The 17060-nt window shown below is 39.8% G+C and overlaps 1 protein-coding gene and 1 long non-coding RNA gene across 2 annotated transcripts in view; one reads left to right on the top strand and one right to left on the bottom strand.

The window, feature by feature from the left end:
* Positions 1-12855, top strand: part of MARCHF4 (membrane associated ring-CH-type finger 4) — a 49027-nt gene extending 36172 nt beyond the window's left edge. The window contains exon 4 of the mRNA XM_072417960.1: positions 12108-12855. Within this exon, the coding sequence (XP_072274061.1) occupies positions 12108-12472 (365 nt within the window). The 3' untranslated portion in view covers positions 12473-12855. The remainder of the gene's footprint in view (positions 1-12107) is intronic.
* A 940-nt stretch (positions 12856-13795) lies between these two features.
* LOC140334529 (uncharacterized) lies at positions 13796-15998 on the bottom strand. Its single transcript, XR_011921579.1, has 2 exons — positions 15021-15998; positions 13796-14721 (listed from the first exon to the last, which is right to left on the bottom strand). It is a non-coding gene; the product is annotated as an uncharacterized lncRNA (long non-coding RNA).
* Positions 15999-17060: the final 1062 nt, after the last annotated feature.

Genomic DNA, 17060 nt, shown 5'->3' with positions numbered 1-17060 from the left:
GGGATGGATAACAGTGTTGTTAGCAGTTAGATATATGTCAGGGGAGATCTGAAATGTGAGGGGCAACATGTCAGAACTATTGGCTTATCAAAATTTCAGAACTGAGAACTTCCTGTATTGCCGCATTGATTTCAAATGCAAGTCAACAGCCAGTTCTTAAAATTTGAACTGCCTGACTTCGATGAAGATCCAATGGCTTCAGTAATGCCTGGATAATCATCTAGCAAGGAAAGTCACAGTGAAGTCAGTGTGAACCCTAAATAGATCTGGTCCAGGATTGAAAACATTTGTAAATGTTTGTAAAAATCACCCAGGTTCTCCTATGACAGTCTATCTTCATCTTGGAAAGTTTTAATAAATCAGGCCCAATGCCAAGGACTCACTCCTACCAGTGAAGGATTAATGTCTGCAGTGGCATTGCCTGATGGACCAAGATTGTCCAGATCTGGCAGCAGCACTTTATATGTATACAGACTGACCAAATTGTCCAAAAACAAAAAGATCAAACATAAAACAGGTTCAGTAACCTTGTCCCAATTTTTTCCACTGGTTCCCAAAACTCTTCTTTCCATCACCATAAACATGAACCCGCACAAAGCCGCCATTTTTATCATGCAGGCTTCATCAGAACATCTCGCACATCTGTCCAATGATTACATTACTTTTTTCTGCGTGTAATTCTGCCGTCTGCTTTGTCATTAGAATATAAACATTTTATGTCATCATTTCTGAATATCCTCGAGGTTCTGCCTGCCAGTTATGGTAATCTCATAAATACCAACAAAATGTTCAGACTTTCTGAAAATTCATATTTTTTTATTGGCATTCAGAATTGCTGCATAGCCTGGACATCTGGATATTTGTGAAATGTGTAGGGACATGGGATGTAGATTGAAATAAATGAGATATTTGGGACAATCATCCATATCTGCCAATGTCTGCCAATCACTGGCCACCAGGACATGCTGAGGCTCCATGGAGGTAAGATGGAGGAGCCCTGGTTGGGAAAAACTGGGTTATAGCCTTTTTCAAGTTCCACATGGAAAGAAAAGATAGTGGACACCGAAAGTCCAGAAACCATTTGGTAGTTTGTTCCTTAGAACAATGCATTCCAACCCCGCTGCATCCCAAAACCATGTTGGCTTTTCCTGAGGACCCCACGATAAAAAGTTTCTGGTCCTGTTAAACTTTTTAGTGCACTATTTTTTTGTTCTTGCATGTTGCTGGGATGGGGGTGGGGGCAACAAACGCAAAAAATAATCAGAATAAACTCAGCTTGATTAGAGGAAGAGGAGGAGCAGGAGGCCTCTATGGTTGATAACTTATTTAACCATGATTGGAAACAGAGAAGCATTAAATTGCAGCAGCTGGTCCATATTTGTTTCCAACCCCTTTCCTTTTCCAAAAGCAATCAAAACCTAACCGAGCTTCTAACCCTCCCAGACTAAAACCAGAAGAACCGTTTTGGACAGAGTTCCCTTTTTTGGCTTCTACACGAGCCAACCACAAAGCCTATCTGCGCATTCCTCCATTTATATTATCCATTCTTTGTATGCAAATTAATCACAGATTCCAGGCTGCAGTTTTGATGGCTGCGCCGTGCCGTGGGCTCGCTCGTGCGGTCGTAAAACAGGAAGTCGGCTCAAACTGGCGTTGGCGCAATGTTGTCTCTGCCGCTCTCATTATGTAGATTGCTGTCTCTCCTCAGCTCAGGCTCATATCCGTCTGATCTTGACAGATGGTAATGGCAAGCAATTATTTACTCGAGTGTTTTGCTGTTTGTGCTATCTGAGTTCTATTGTTCACTTTGGGAAGCCAAAGACGCGCAGCGTGGAATGTTAACGGACAGGAAAAAAAAAAGAAACGCACACTTTTTGATGTATTTATTTTCTGTGTCAGCATAGAAGGCGACGGGCATACAGATTGTTGTCTTGCTAATTTAAAGGGACGCTATGGGAAAATATTGAATTCTGATGACTATGAATAAAGTGCCATATTTTGTTTAATATGCTGTCTGTAATATTTTTCCCAAATTCTATAGGATTTTTGAACGCACATACAATGGTCAGCTTTTATTCACATGTTCTAAAGTTCAACCCTGGTCAGATGACTAAAATCTCCATTTTGGTAGCCACAGCACCCTCCTATTCCCCCTTCATATAATAAATCTCTAAACACACTAGAAATTGTCACCCAAGACAAATGATCATGATCATTTCGGGCACGATCAGTAGTCTCTCAATGTTGTTTAGGGATCGCCATTAAAAGTCCATCCTGGATGACACTGTCAATACCTATCGGGGAGGACGCTGCAGGGTGCCTCCCGCTCATCCTACCCCCTCATCTTTCTATAGAACTGAACAGCAGTGTATGCACAGCACTCACAAAAAACATTTCCAGGGACAAACAGTTGACATCTGTACACAGCTTAAGCACCCAATGTCTATTTAGTTGCAGCACTCTAGGCCTGGAATATGTATAGGTACTTACCATCACCATGCACAATGGAGGACCACTCTTCTGGCATTGAACATGATGGCGCTGGTGGGGGGCAAATGCTCAACCAATGAAAACTTTGTTTCTGCCCATTACATGCCCCTGGACTAAGTGAACATAGACCTAAATTGGATGTGGCGTAGGCAAGCCTTCTGCTGCATGTGCCATTTCTTATTTAAGAAGACAACGTTGGCAATCATCTACCCTGACTTTTTTTTTAGCAATATCTGCGCTTTAATGCCCAGGGTCTTCCTTCCATTGTCCCATTGGGCCCTGATGAAGAGAGGGGGCATGTTATACCCTGAAATGCGTTGGATTTTTTTGATGGAACAATGTGTTTATGGCTTTGGACTCATATTATTTGACAGGGCACTCATTTCTTTCTTCTCATTGAAATGTACATGTCCATGTAGGACTACCCTGTCCGGGGTGACAACTCTGGTGATTTAAAAGCAGAACAAACAGCTTTAGCACCCTAATAACAAATAGCAGATCTTTCAGCAGGATTACATACATAATACATAATACATAGTACATAATACATAATATACATAATACACAACAGTACAGTAATACCACAATCTTCCATTCTCTATCCCTGAGCCCATTCACATAGGGCTGTGCCTATCCTTGAGCAAGTTGATTGCCACAAAAAGCGTCAGTTTACACCTCGGTTAACAAAAGACCCCATCTGTGGTCTGTCTACCCTATGTTAATCAGCTTGAAAGCTCTCTATATGAATTTTACCTGCTGAATATATATTTGCCTCCAGAAGCTTTTCTTGCCGTCTGTTTAACCTTTGGGGAGATCTTATTATGTTCTATGTGGTCACCAGACAAGTGGGGTAAAATCTCCCCATAGCAAAGTATAACCTTTCCCAACCACAACCGAAGAATTGTATATTTGCTCATGTAAGGGGGAACAAAGTGATGGCCCAGAGCACATCCTGGTCCCGGTGTGGTTTTATTTGGACCCATAATGAATAATTCAAAGTATCTGCAGAAGCTTGCCAGTACCAGACCCGTTGGATCTGTTTCCAGAACATCTGCATAATTCACTCACTTGTAACACACTGGTGTCATTTCCAGCTTCTCATTTAACGTCAATGAAACCGTTGAGGTCTCCGATAAGCCGTTGTGCAGAACAAAGCCGCAGCCTGTTGGCTGGTGTGAAGGCCGTCTGCCAGCCAAGATGCAGCTTTGGCTCCCTCCTGTCTAAAGTTCAAAGCTGAAGATGGTTTCCAGCTGCTTGGAGGCTCTGTCCTACGCCGGGCTGGAGAGATGCGACTCTGTCTGGCGGAGAGACAGCTGTCAATGGCGCATTAGTGGAGGATTCATGCAGCGGGGAGAACACAGGTGCATCTGGATGAATTTTTGCTTGAACAGCTTCCAGCATAGCGGCCACTACTTTGTCAGGTTTGAAATGCCACTATTATTTAAAGCTCAGCTCCGGATGAAAAGCTAAATACACAGGTGAAATACAGATATGCAAAGAAAGATCTGTGCATTCAGTTCTGAGATTTATACAGCTCTGCCAAGCAGCACACTCCTGTGACAAGGACACATCACTAGACTATTTGGGTACTCACAATACTCCTAGAGATCATGCTCTTTCATCATTGCTTTAGCATTGCATTGCCCATGGAGGAGTGCTTTTTCCCTGCTATACTAAAAGGATGGAGGATTCCTGATGTCAGGATAGCAGCCAAGGCAGCTTTGTATGTGAATATTTTGGTGGTGTTTTGTGGGCATTCCCCCAAACATTATATTATATTAACATATCAACTACTGACATTGAAACACATGGAAGATTCCTACCAGGGAATGTTTGAGAGAATGTCAGATTCCCTGTTTTATAAATTGAGTCCAGGAAGTCATTAAGAGGTGGATTTTTTTGGCTTAGAAGACATGCAAAGTCTTATTATTGTTGTTGTTAAAAAGTGTTTATATAGAACCAACATATTAGACATCGCTATACATTAAATTGCGGTTGCAAATGACAGACAGATACAAACAATGATACAGAGAGAAGAGAGGACCCTGCCCTGAAGAGCTTACAATCTAAGAGGGGGAAGGGGGAAGTATCACACAATTATAAGGGGGGATATGGAATGGTGGGTGCGTAGTGAAGGTTTAGGAGACAGAAGAAGACGGGTAGGTGAGTTTGAAAAGATGGGTTTTGAGCGCTCTTTAAATGCTCTTTGCAAAAAAAACTTTTTCCTGGCTTCTGGTGGCTTTTTGTTTTGTTGCTTATACTGTGCAGTGCAAGGGCTATGCAGTATAGAGCCGGCATCTATTCTTGGCATTGCTGGGAATAGCCCTAGATGCTGGGAACAATGCTGCTTGGCATGCATCAATAGCTGCTCAATGGCTGATGTGAATCTAGGTTGAACTGGAGGAATTGGAAACAAAGATGGTGGCTTAAGTAGATGTGGGAGTGACAGGTTCCTGGACCTGTACGGTGCCTAGAAAAGATAAGTGCGAACTATAATCAGTCATAATCAATCATAATCAGCATGGCTGGGTGGGAAGGCTGAGCATGGCAGGGTAGGGTTAAAGAGTTCAAGGAGAGGTCAAGGTTTGGGTTGAAAAAGTGAAATGGTTGAAATAGTGGGGGGGTAAAAGTTATATAGAAAAGTGGGGGTGAAGGTTTGAGGACAGAGATCTGGACAGCAGAAGAGAAGATTCCCACCCTCCCTCCCTGTTGTTGGAATTGGTTGCACTTTCTTCGTTTAAAAGGAATTGGTGGTTTGAGATCCTTGAAGGCAGTGCATAGAGAAGGTTTGGAAAGCCATCCATAGTATGGGGTCCCCTAAATGGTGTAAGTCATCAGCAAGTGGGTGGTAATTGGTGTGGGGATAGTATGTGTTAGTAGGGGTGAAAGAGGTAATGCCTTTGAAGACCTGCAACATGTCTGGGGTAGTAACTTTGGAATGGTGTAAAGGGGTAATGCTGTTATAGGGTTAGAATGTTATGGGATGAAGTATGTAAAATGTTTTATTAACAAATCTGTAATAAATGCCTGAAAGGCCATTTGCACCATACCCATTGTTATTGGGTTAAGGGGAAGAAGAAGAAAGGGAAGGTGCTGCCGGTGAAGGGGCTCTGACCTGCCGCAGTCAAGATTACTGTGCACATATCTGTCCAATTATGGCACCAAGAATTTATTTCCACTTTGAGTGACATTTCCCTTTAAAGTAAAATCAATTTTCTGGAAAGAATGGAAGATTTCAGATACTTCTCAATGTAATCATCTTCTATCCGTCAGGAAACTCTCGCATCAGTAGCAAATTGTGTCCGTGAGAATAAATGATATTTAATCACAAGGTTCTTCAAGCTCGGAGGTCTGCTGATTATGAAGCGCTGCAGACAATCCAGAAATTAACTCACTCTGCCTCATTTCCTCCATCATTTACACTCGTTAGTGGCTTTAATTACCTTTAAGTAACTTTCCCTACAACACCGGCTTTGTTTGATGTTCATTGTTACAGTGTTGTGACATCTATCATCCACTTCCTATCAATACCCCATCAGAACTCAGCCGCCGTACAGCTCATTTACAAAATAACTGACACTCTGCTTACTAGTTTTTATTTATTTTTACATTTCGCAGTTTAAAAAAAAAATTGAATAACAAAAGTAAATAACATTTTCCTCCCTCACTTATCTAAATATATCTCGGCTTATCAAATAAAGGTTTGTTTCTTTTTATTTGCATCATCAAAGAGAAAGAAGGTGTGGTGAAGCATTTTAGGGTCTATTTATGTATATATTTTATCCAACATTCATCCAACTTTTATCCAAAAGTTCCAAATTCTTCACATTGGATTCAATTAGAATGTGCGTGAATCAGTGTTCCTCAACCAGGGTTCCTCCAGTGGTTGATGTTTTTTTTGAGCAATTAGCAGTTTGTGCCTCTCAGGTCAGTTTAGATGACCCCCAATCTTTTTGGCTATCTGTAGGAGTGGCATTCCTCCCAATGACTAGCAATGAAAGAGACATTCTTCCTACTGACCACCACACTAATGTACGGTGATCTTTGGATATAGTAATTATAGAAGTGGTTCCCCAAGACCTGAAAAGACCTGAAAGTTATTTCTTTCAGGTGGTGTAAATCAACACTGGTGTAAATCAACTTTTTCTCATGTTTTATATATTTTGTAACTGATTACAATGTAAAAGTTAGAATTTTGCATAAACTATTTATAAATGGACCCTTTAAAGGCTTCAATCCTAGGTATATAATGTACAGTCTAGTTTTACTGAATTTTTTTGCTGGCAATGAGCTGATAAAGACAGCAGTGTTGTTGTGATGACATCAGTTGCATTCTATTATTATTTTATAAATAAAGAGCGCTGTGGGGAGTTCCTCAGGGGCAGGGCCAGGACATACTACTTTCACAGCATTGCTTGTTTTTCCAGTCATTCAGGTTGGATGATGATGAGAGCTATGCCTGGAGTTTGCCTATGAATTAGTGGCACATGGCTCAGTATTCTTCATTCACACCCTTCATTCTTCACACCTTATCCGCTGACTTATGCCAGCTGATAATAATTGGTGAAGTACACTGCCATATTTTTGTGAACCTGGTCTTGGGCTAAGTTTAGATGAATGGTTGACAATCATTGCCCCAGACACTCAATTGAACTACTATGTACCCAGGATAGCATTGACAAACATTTATGAACGTTTACAATCCAGTTAAAGGTTGCAGTTACCTTGGCATATGTAAAGGAATTTAGGCAATCTTCCACCCTTTAGGTGATCAATGGATCATCTTCTCCATTATCGAAAAAAAAATCAATTTTCTTGCAAATACTTGCCATTGCAATCCCATTGAAGTCAATAGAAGCAGTTCATATTGCTCTAGGACACTGCATTGAGCATCTAAAAGCTGGACTGCAACTGCACCCCCTTAAAAACTTGCAAAAATGAGGAGGATTTCAATGGTTCCCATATATTGTAATAATACCCAGGGGTCACTGAGTACTGGTTGATGGTGGTGAACTGCAGCAGTGCCACTATACAATACACTGAACATGGCCTTGGTGTTCAAGTCCCTTTCCCAATAAACCCAGAGCTGTCACTCAGATACATTCTCATACTTAACGCCACGTAATAATATCGCTGTTCCCCAGAGACGAGCGTTAGCCCTGTAGCCCAAATAACATGAGAAAGCATTACAGCTAAAAGCCATTTATTCCCAATTCAAGGTTATGGAAAGAATTACATGCAGCACCGTGTGTGAATGGATTCTATATTGCACCAGTAGCCATTTCACTCAGGAAATGACCTTTCATAGGCCGAATCCCCCTGTGTTTAATAAACGGAGGGATCAAGCCATGAGCGCCACTTTGGTGAGTTGTACGAGAAATATAAAAAGGCAAAAATCATTATCTTGCAAAGAGGAACTGATAACGCAGATACAAAATGTTATAAGGAATGAGTGAAGCTTAAATAAGAAACATGGCTGTACAAATTATTTGTTTTCATATTGCACAGGTGGTGCAAATCCAGCTGTATATTGTAATTTAAAGGGACTTAACTGGGGGGCAGTGAGATAAAAGTGAAATGTGGGTTTCAGATGGAGATGACATTTAAAAATATTGGTAATGTAAAAAAAGGAAATTAAATATTGGTTTATATTGTAATAAGATGTCAGAAACTCATAGGGCTGTATTTACATATTTATATTACAATGGTTTTAAGCTGTGGAGGAAGAGGTGGAACCAAAAATAGACACACAAACTGTGTGCCACCAAAACTTTCAATTTTAAGAATTTACCAATAAGTTCTTTTAAAATGGAAAAATTCAGTCTTGATGTCATAATAGAACCATCTGGAGACTTTCAAGCATGTATTTTATTGAGATTGAAAAAGAAATTGACTCCGTGCACTGCTGAAAGCAGCAACATTTTTGTTTAGTAAACTGAAGCATTTTTAATATGTTTCAAGAAAAACAAGATTTTTTTTTTACTTTGTCTGAAGTGACCCCTGTGACTGTTTAATAAACAAGAACATTTGCTGCATCCTGGAGTGCATTGAGTCATTGGGTCTGATTTATTAAAGCTCTCCAAGGCTGGAGAGGATACACTTTCATCATTGAAGCTGGTAGATCCAGCAAACCTGAAATGGTCATTTGCTTTTTGCTAGCACAATTTTTTGAATATTGGACCAGATCCATTTCAGGTTTGCTGGATAACCCAGCTTCACTGATAAGAAAATGTATCCTCTCCAGCCTCAGAGAGCTTTAATAAATCAGGTATATTTTCTGACTGATTTGACTGAATGCTGTGAGCCTGATCATCAGCTGGGGACTTTGTATTGGTCATTTTCAGCAGTATACATTTCTAGAACTTTTTACTGAGGTGCTGTAATGGGTGCAAACCACTGGCCTCCCATTACATTGATAATGGTTAAATGTACCAAACTGTTTTTCTTACTTTGTGGAAACAGTACATAGAATTCATACTACATATGATTTTTGGTATAGCAATATTGGCACTGGAAACCTAATTACTCTGATCTATCCCCAAATCTACACACACAGCCAAATAATTATGTCAGGAGCAGAATGATTGTGATTGTTTTGGGCAAAAAAAGAAAACTGGAATGACCACTCTGATTTCCTTGCAGCACCCACTGCGTTATTTTCCTCACCATAGAAATGAAGTTTTGTGTACAACATTCGTTCATTATAGTGTTGCTGAAAGGATTGTTTCCAGCAACAGAAATTTGTACATGATTTCAGCTTTACTCCATTAAAGAAAATGTTTTGTCCTGCAGAAATTTGCTTGCTAAATTTTTCAAAGCAGAACTAATTAGGTAACATTTCCTAAAGCACATTAAATGATTAACAATTACCACTTGTTTCATCATTTCTGTGATGATTTCATCCAACTCCACCACTTCCTGTCTATATGCACTTTTTTCAGCTTGGACTGCACATCATTGCTCTGGTCCAACCTAACCATAATGACAACTGTGGACCAAGACTGCACAAAGCATGTCTGTCTGGCCGCTTGTGTTTACCAGGAGTGAATCTGACAACACAAGTTTAACAAGTTTAGAGACAGTTGTCTCTCTATACCAAAAAAGAGCTGAACAAGGATCATTATAATGAGATTGCAAGATCTCCAGATCTAGCATGTTTCGTGCGGTGCTTGTGTCACTATTGAATTCTTCATGAACCCTAAAACTCAGAACTCTGTATGCAAAAATCAGCCAATTCATATTGGCCATAGGCTCTGGGCAGCTAAGCCCAGCAATAAGATGATTCATCACAGAAAAGGTCCAATAGGGATACAAAGGGGGTGGCAGGACATTGTCCATGGCCCAGATACTATTAGATACCCTTAGATACTATTTGTTTTTTGGTGGCTCCATATGAAGGCGATGGGGAGGAGGCGATGAATGTAACATAATTGTCTACCTGCATTGTTACTTTAAGTTCATGTTGTTTTTACAGAGAAGAACATTGTCTCAATAGCTCATTGTGAGCACTGTTACATTCAAATCATTTTTGCAGCTGCTTTTCACCTCCATCTCTCATTCTGCTCCTTCCTGATCTCCACACAGCAAATCAATACCCAATTTTAAGTACTGAAAAGGAGAAGAAATACAAAAGGCTCGGTCCATTCATCCCGCTGATTCCATTCACCGACTATGTTCCCTTTTGTTTTCCATATTTGGGTTGTAATGCTCATCTGTAATTCTTGTATACACCGATTGTCTTCATTTTATAAACCCATTATAAAATATATCAATGAATTTAGTGTATTAAAGCGTCTAAACCTACACACAACATTTACACCGTTTCCAATTTTTGTTTATGAATTTTTCAATAAAAGAACTGTCAATTGAAAAATATTTGGGTTGTTCTGAGCAGCCAATGACATTCTGCCATTTATTATTCTAAGGCGGATTGGAATAAAAAAGTCTATGGGCTTTTATCAACAGTAACCACTGTTCTTTTTTCCTTTATATTCCTTTTCTTTTTTGCTCCTATCTCCATTCTTGATTCCACTTATTCTATTTTCTTTCCTACCTTTTCCTTCCTTCCGTTTTAGCCCTTCTTTCTTCAATCTTTTTTTTTACTTTCCTTCCTTCCTTCCTTCCTTGTTCCTTCTTCCCTCCTTTTTTCTCAGTATCTTTTTCTTCCCTTCCTTTTTTGTTCTCTCCCTCTTCATTCCTTCTCTCTTATATATTATGCATTCTTTATTTATTTATTCCTAATTATTTATTTTCCTATTTCCTTCTTTCTTTTATCTTCAGTTCTTTTTTTTTCCTTAAATATTCCATCATTTTTGTTTTCATTCATCCCTTACACCTTCCCTCCCTTAATTTTTTCTTCATTCCTTCTTTCCTTGTTTATTTTTTATTTTTATTTACTTCCCTTCCTTATTTTTCTTCTTTCCTTTTCCATTCCTTTCTTCCACATTTCTTCCTTTTCCAACCCTTCCTTCTTTATTCCTTCCTCCCTTATTCCTTTGATTTCCTAGCTTTATTGTTCCTTCTTCCCTCCCTTATTTTGTCTTTATCTGCCTCCTTTACCTTCCTGATCCCTCTCTCTTCATTCCTTCCTTCCTTCTTTTCTTCCTCATTCCTTCATTTTTTCTTCTTCCTCATTTCCATTCTTCTTCATTTCCTTTTTCTTTCTATTTTTCTTCATTTCCTTTTTTTATTCCTTCCTTCATCATTTTTGTTTTTTTTCCTTCTACCCTCCCTTCCTTCATTTATTCTTCGTTCATTCTTTCCTCATACTTTTCTTAGTTCCTTCTTTATTCCTTCTCCATTCATTCCTTCCACATTTCTATCTTCAGTCCATTCTTTCTCATTTCCTCCCCTATTTCCTATTTTGTGGTCTGTCTTCCTTCTTGACCTTTTTGATTCTACTTATTCAATTTTCTTCCCTACCCTTTCCTTTCTTCCTTTTTTAACCCCTCCTTCTTCATTCTTTTTTTCTTACTTCCCTTCCTTCTTTTATCTTTATTCCTCCCTTATTTTCTTTGTCTTTTCCTCTGTATTCCTTCCATCACTATTTTTATCCTTATTCATTCAATCATTCCTTCCTTCCTCATTTTTATCTTCAATCAATTCTTTCTCATTTCCTCCTTATTTCTTCTTTCAGCCATCTATACTTTCTTCTGGCTTTGTTTCCTTGTCTGACATTTTTGTTTATTCTCTTCCTTCCTCTTTCATTATTTTGCCTCTTTTTTCCTTTTTCATACTCCTTCTATTCTTTTAAACTTTTCCTCCTTCTCTTCGTTCCATCCTGGAATCCTTCCCTCTTCATCCTTTTTCATTCTCCTATTACCTCCATGCTTTTCTTCCTCCCTCATTCATTCAATCTTTGTTCCTTTTTTTTGTCCTCTCTAATTTTGTCCTTCTTTTTTTTATCATTTTACTTTCCACATGTCTTTTCTTCCTTCATCACTTGATACTTTTATATCTATCTATTTTAATAACTTGGGCTTGGTAAAGCCAACCCAGACTCGTATGGGCACTGCAGGCTGTCATTGCTCTTTGGCATTATTCACTAATCTGATTTTTTGGAGCCGTTACCTTTGCTCGGTGCTTTAATTTCACTATTTGTGTATGATTGTTTCCAGGATTGATCATCCACGAAGGACCTTCTGTTTATAGGATATTTAAACGATGGCAGGCCGTCAACCAACAGTGGAAGGTTCTCAATTATGACAAATCGAAAGACTTGGAGGACCAGAAACTGGGAACAGGCCAGCGGCCCAGCCATCGCACTTCTTCCCAAACCAATAACTCAACCACCCCAGCTGGAACAGCCAATAACTCCACCCCCGGCGACAGCGGTAACCATAGTAATGGCCATGCGGGTACCCTGTCAGACCATCACTGTGCGTACACCCTATTTCACATCCTCAGCCATCTTAGACCACACGAACAGAGAAGCCAAACTAACACTAACAGAGAGTTTGTCATGAGAGTCACCACAGTCTGAGGTTATTCCGGAGGCCTTATCTGGCAACTGCGTGCCTTTCTTTCACAACAAACCCACTAGGCCTCAGCTGGACCTTCTCGAAGATGGAAGGCAATGAAAGAGCTTGAGGAAAGTGATGTGCTGGTCCGGTCCTTGGTCCCTTTTTTCTTTTTTTTATAAGTGCAATACTGACTGTATACTGAGTAAGGACGCTCAAGCATGACCATTGCACCCATACAGTCTTAAAGGTCCTGCTGTCACCAAATTCTTCAAAAAACAAAGGGAAATCAAAATGGCCGTCGTGCCGTATCCATCCCATTGTTGGTTTTGCAGGTTCAGCAGTTCCACACAAGCACAAAAGGGGAATTTATGAAGTGTTTTCATTAAAAAGAGACTTCAGGTTCTGAGTCTTCCTGTGGTTATTTTCTCATAATAAAATCCGACCAATGGTTTAGGAATCCTATTAGGGATTTCTGACCCTCCTGCCTTCCTCTACATACACATCTCAACCATCTCCATATCCATGAGGACTGCAGAGGAAGGGCACGCTGTGATTGCCAAGAAGCTGCAAATCTCCAATACTCTATTCATTAGGAGAGTCTTTGACGCTTGTTGCTTCATCTTGCCTTTCACATTCTATAGCTTGATTGACCCTGGGCGATAATTATTCACCCTGATCACCATTAGCGTAACAGATTACTGCCAGGGTCTAGCGCAGTCAATTTTCTATGCCATTTGATGAAAGCACTGAATAAAACAAAATTAGCGTTGTTAGCAATGATGGGGACGGAGGGGGAGCTTGGGGATCTTTTTACATCTTAAGGATGGAAAGCAGAAAGATTTAAACAACAACAATGGAGCTATGCAAAAGAACCAAAAATATATAAAAAGCTGAAGGATAAAATTATTTATAATACCACCTAATTATTGGGCGATCTGTAACAGGATTTGGAGCCTATTGGCTTACAAATTTGGCCTCCAAAATAACATTAGTAACATCCTCAATTATGGATCTTCAGCCCAAATGTTGGAACCACTATCAGGCTCTTATTTCTGTCTTTGTCACCACTCAGAATATTGACCCTTTCTGTTTGCCCTAATGGCCATTGTTATGGATTGTTATGGGGTAGAAAATGAAAAAAAAACTAATTTTGTAGGTGGCAGCAAAACAGGAACAGAAGAGAAATATTCCAATGTTAGGAACTCCTTACATTCCTTAATCGATCCAAAACAACAAACAGCTTCCAATGAATTTTAACTCTCTGACTTGTTTATAACAAGAATAACAAGTGTGGTAAAGAGAGTAGTGGATCAGAAAATTATTACAAAAAGATCACAAGAGGAACCAGAAGCAAGCAGATATTTAATATAATATTTATATCCTGCAAAATAAATAACAACATTGAGCATATAGTACTTACCTTTACATACATACCTATTATAAAGCTCCCTAAGACTGGAAAAGATAGACTATAATGGGAGAAGCTGGGTTATCCAGCAAACCTGGAATGGATCTGATCCAGCATTTAAACCATTTACCAACTGACAGAAAAGGATTTTTAAGAAATCTATTCTGGCCTTGCCCCATCACCAGCTTCTCCAAGAATAGTCGATCTTCTCCAGTCTTGGAGACTCATTGTCAGGATCATTGTCTAATTGTCACACCCATGGTGTGATCCTGTGCAGGATATAGATATAAAATGCACATAGTCCCATGGTTTGATCTTGAGGACAGCATGAACAGAAAACATAAGTAGTCCCAGGTGTATGTTGCACAAAGTATAGATAGAAAAACACCATAATATGGTCTTGCAGAGGGTATAGACCGAGAACATACATGGCTCCAAGGTCTGTTCTTGTAGGGGGTATTGAGTAAAAGCATACATGACCCATGCAATGGTGTATGAACAGGGTTCTTCATAAGGCCAGGAGAGGCCTTCTTCATGACTATTGTCTGGCTGCTCACTGTTGTGTACACAGCTGGAAGAGGGGATCTTGCACCATTGGTTTCCTTTTCTTGGCTCTCTGATAATGTCATCTTTCAGATCCTGACAAAGCAGGACAGAATAGAAGATCTTTTTTCATGTTCCATTTATAACAGTGGGTGACCAGTAAAATTAGATTGAGGTCTCCCTCTGACAGAGGAGGGAATTGTAAGAAAACATTCACAGCCCCATGGCCTGATCTTTTGAGAGTATAGAATAAAAAGGAAAATGCTAAATTCCACAGTTTGATTGTCATTATCTGGGTTCAGGCTTGGATCTCAGTAGCTGAAAAAGCAGACAAATTTGTGGTTAAAGCTAGGATAGGTTCAGCACACAAGTAGTGGTATGGAAGCTTGCTAACGCCAATGACAAAAATCAAGCCAAAGTTAGAAGTCAGTGGTAGTCAATGGACTGCCGAGTGAAGACGATACACAATGAGCAATATATAAGGATAGGGTGTAGCAGTAGCAAAAAAAACATAAATACTGGCAAAAACACAACAGACACGGTAGCAAACAAGTATGGCATATGCATGGTTTACAAAGGAGAGTTCAGCAAGAAACAGCACATGTATGAGGACTTACCAAGAGATCGGACAAGATGCTCTGCGGAACCTCAAGTGGCCCAATGGGTAAAGCCATAATAAGGCAAAGAATCCTAAGATACACAGATACAGAGAAATGGATAAAAAATATCCACACTCCAAGGTCCGATCATGTGGAGGGAGAAAAAAAGATTGAAGACTAGAAGAGCCAAGTGTGGAGAACGTATGATTATTATTATTGTGTATCTTTACAGTGCAAACATATTATGCAGCGCTGTACATTAAATAGGGGTTGCAAATGACAGACAGAAACAGAGCAACACAGGAGGAGAAGCCCAGAAGAGCTTACAATCTATTTACCATCATAACCAGGCCCTTCTAAGAAAATACCTTTCTGTTGTTTCTATTAATTACTCTCCAGGTTCCAGCTGTTTTCTGTTTGGATCAGAAATTCATTTTCATAATGCAAGCACCAGGACAAAATGTGGAATGAGTAAACCAGGGTCGCAGTTTTATAGAAGATTGATTCTTATAACTCCAAGATCGAAGTCTGATGACCTCACCCTCCCAAGATGCATCTGAAAGGCAATGAGCTGCCCAGGTAGCTAACAAACAGGAAATATTGGGATTTTTATTTATTACCTTGGTTTTTACACTATTTTTGATTTTATTGGGAAACCACCAATGGGACCTAGGTATACTTTATTTTGAGGCTTATAACCCCACTTCTAGAGTGTAGGTGTCATTAAAATGAATACTTGACATGAATCAGGAGAGCACATCAGCGTTAGTAAATCACTTACATTTTCCGAGCATATGAGGACAACCCTCTTATCGTGAATGATAAATCACCGTTCCCATTGTCCATGGGGCCAGGCAGCAAAGATCTCACGGTGACCCCCAGGAGCATTGTGGGTATATCTTGTCATTAGAGGCTGCAGAGAATACACTGGTAGAAATGCGGTAAGACAACAAAATCAACAATGCGCAAACACTGCAACAATACGAAGCAGAAATCAGAGCCTGTATTTAGGCAATCCCACTAACTTGCATGTCAGAAAGAATGCTGGACAATATTTTTTAAAGAGACCCTGTCACCGTATCCAAAGACAATGGGCACTGCACACGGATCCCCAGCCTGCTCCTCTTCCTGTAGCTGCTGCTGAAAAAATCCTGGTGTCAGGCTTAAAGGGAGCAGTTACATTGCCCCTCTGATTGGTTGCTTCATCATAGAAAGAGGTCACATGCTCTCTTATAAATACCCAGAATCTCGCAGGGAAATGGGATATAGTAAAAAGGACTAGGCAAGGACATCTAAAAAGTTGCATATGGGGAGGTCAGAGGGGTAGTGTGAATAGAAGAGGAGTGCAAAGAGATGACCTGATTGGTCTGTTGCTTTTCCTTTACTATCCACTCTCATATTGGGGGGCGGGGAGATGACCAGACTTTATTGCCTAAATGCAGCAAAGATAAGTAAGGTCACCAACCTTGCTGGTCTTTTGCAAACCAAAGGTTTTTTTGGAACAGCATCCATTTATTCCAATTCCATATCCAGCCGTATCCCTAAAGCTCAGCTTTAACTACCAAAGTACCTGCAGAAAATATTTTTAGCTATTGGCAACTCTGGTGTCAGCTTCTGCTGGAATGTTCCCATAGAGGTAAAAATCCAGGTCTGAGCATGTTTTATTCATATAAAGGGGAGCAAAATGAGAGCTATGAAATACGTCTCTATTCCATAGACCTAAATCGAACACTTCACATGAGTTAACAAGCCGTCTGATGAAGAACTCTGGATGACCCTGTCTCCAGCTGTTTGATATGGAGAATCAAGAGTTCCCAGTAAATGACTTATTTATAGAATCCTCTTTAGAAAGAAGAAAAATACCCAGAATTCCCAGGCTAGGACTGGCTATTTAAAGGGAGTCAGCCACAAAGAGCCGCAAAGAGAACTTCAAGATGCCGCAGGTAACTGATTACATAAAGCGAGGGCTCATTCACACCATACATCACAATTTATTACTGTATTCAGAAATTTTTGTTTTAGACTTTTTAGTAGGGATTCATCATCACAGTGTGGCCA

This window comes from Pyxicephalus adspersus, chromosome 7 (assembly GCF_032062135.1).
Source record: "Pyxicephalus adspersus chromosome 7, UCB_Pads_2.0, whole genome shotgun sequence".
NCBI classification, from domain to species: domain Eukaryota; kingdom Metazoa; phylum Chordata; class Amphibia; order Anura; family Pyxicephalidae; genus Pyxicephalus; species Pyxicephalus adspersus.
This window is presented reverse-complemented; position numbering and strand designations above follow the sequence as displayed.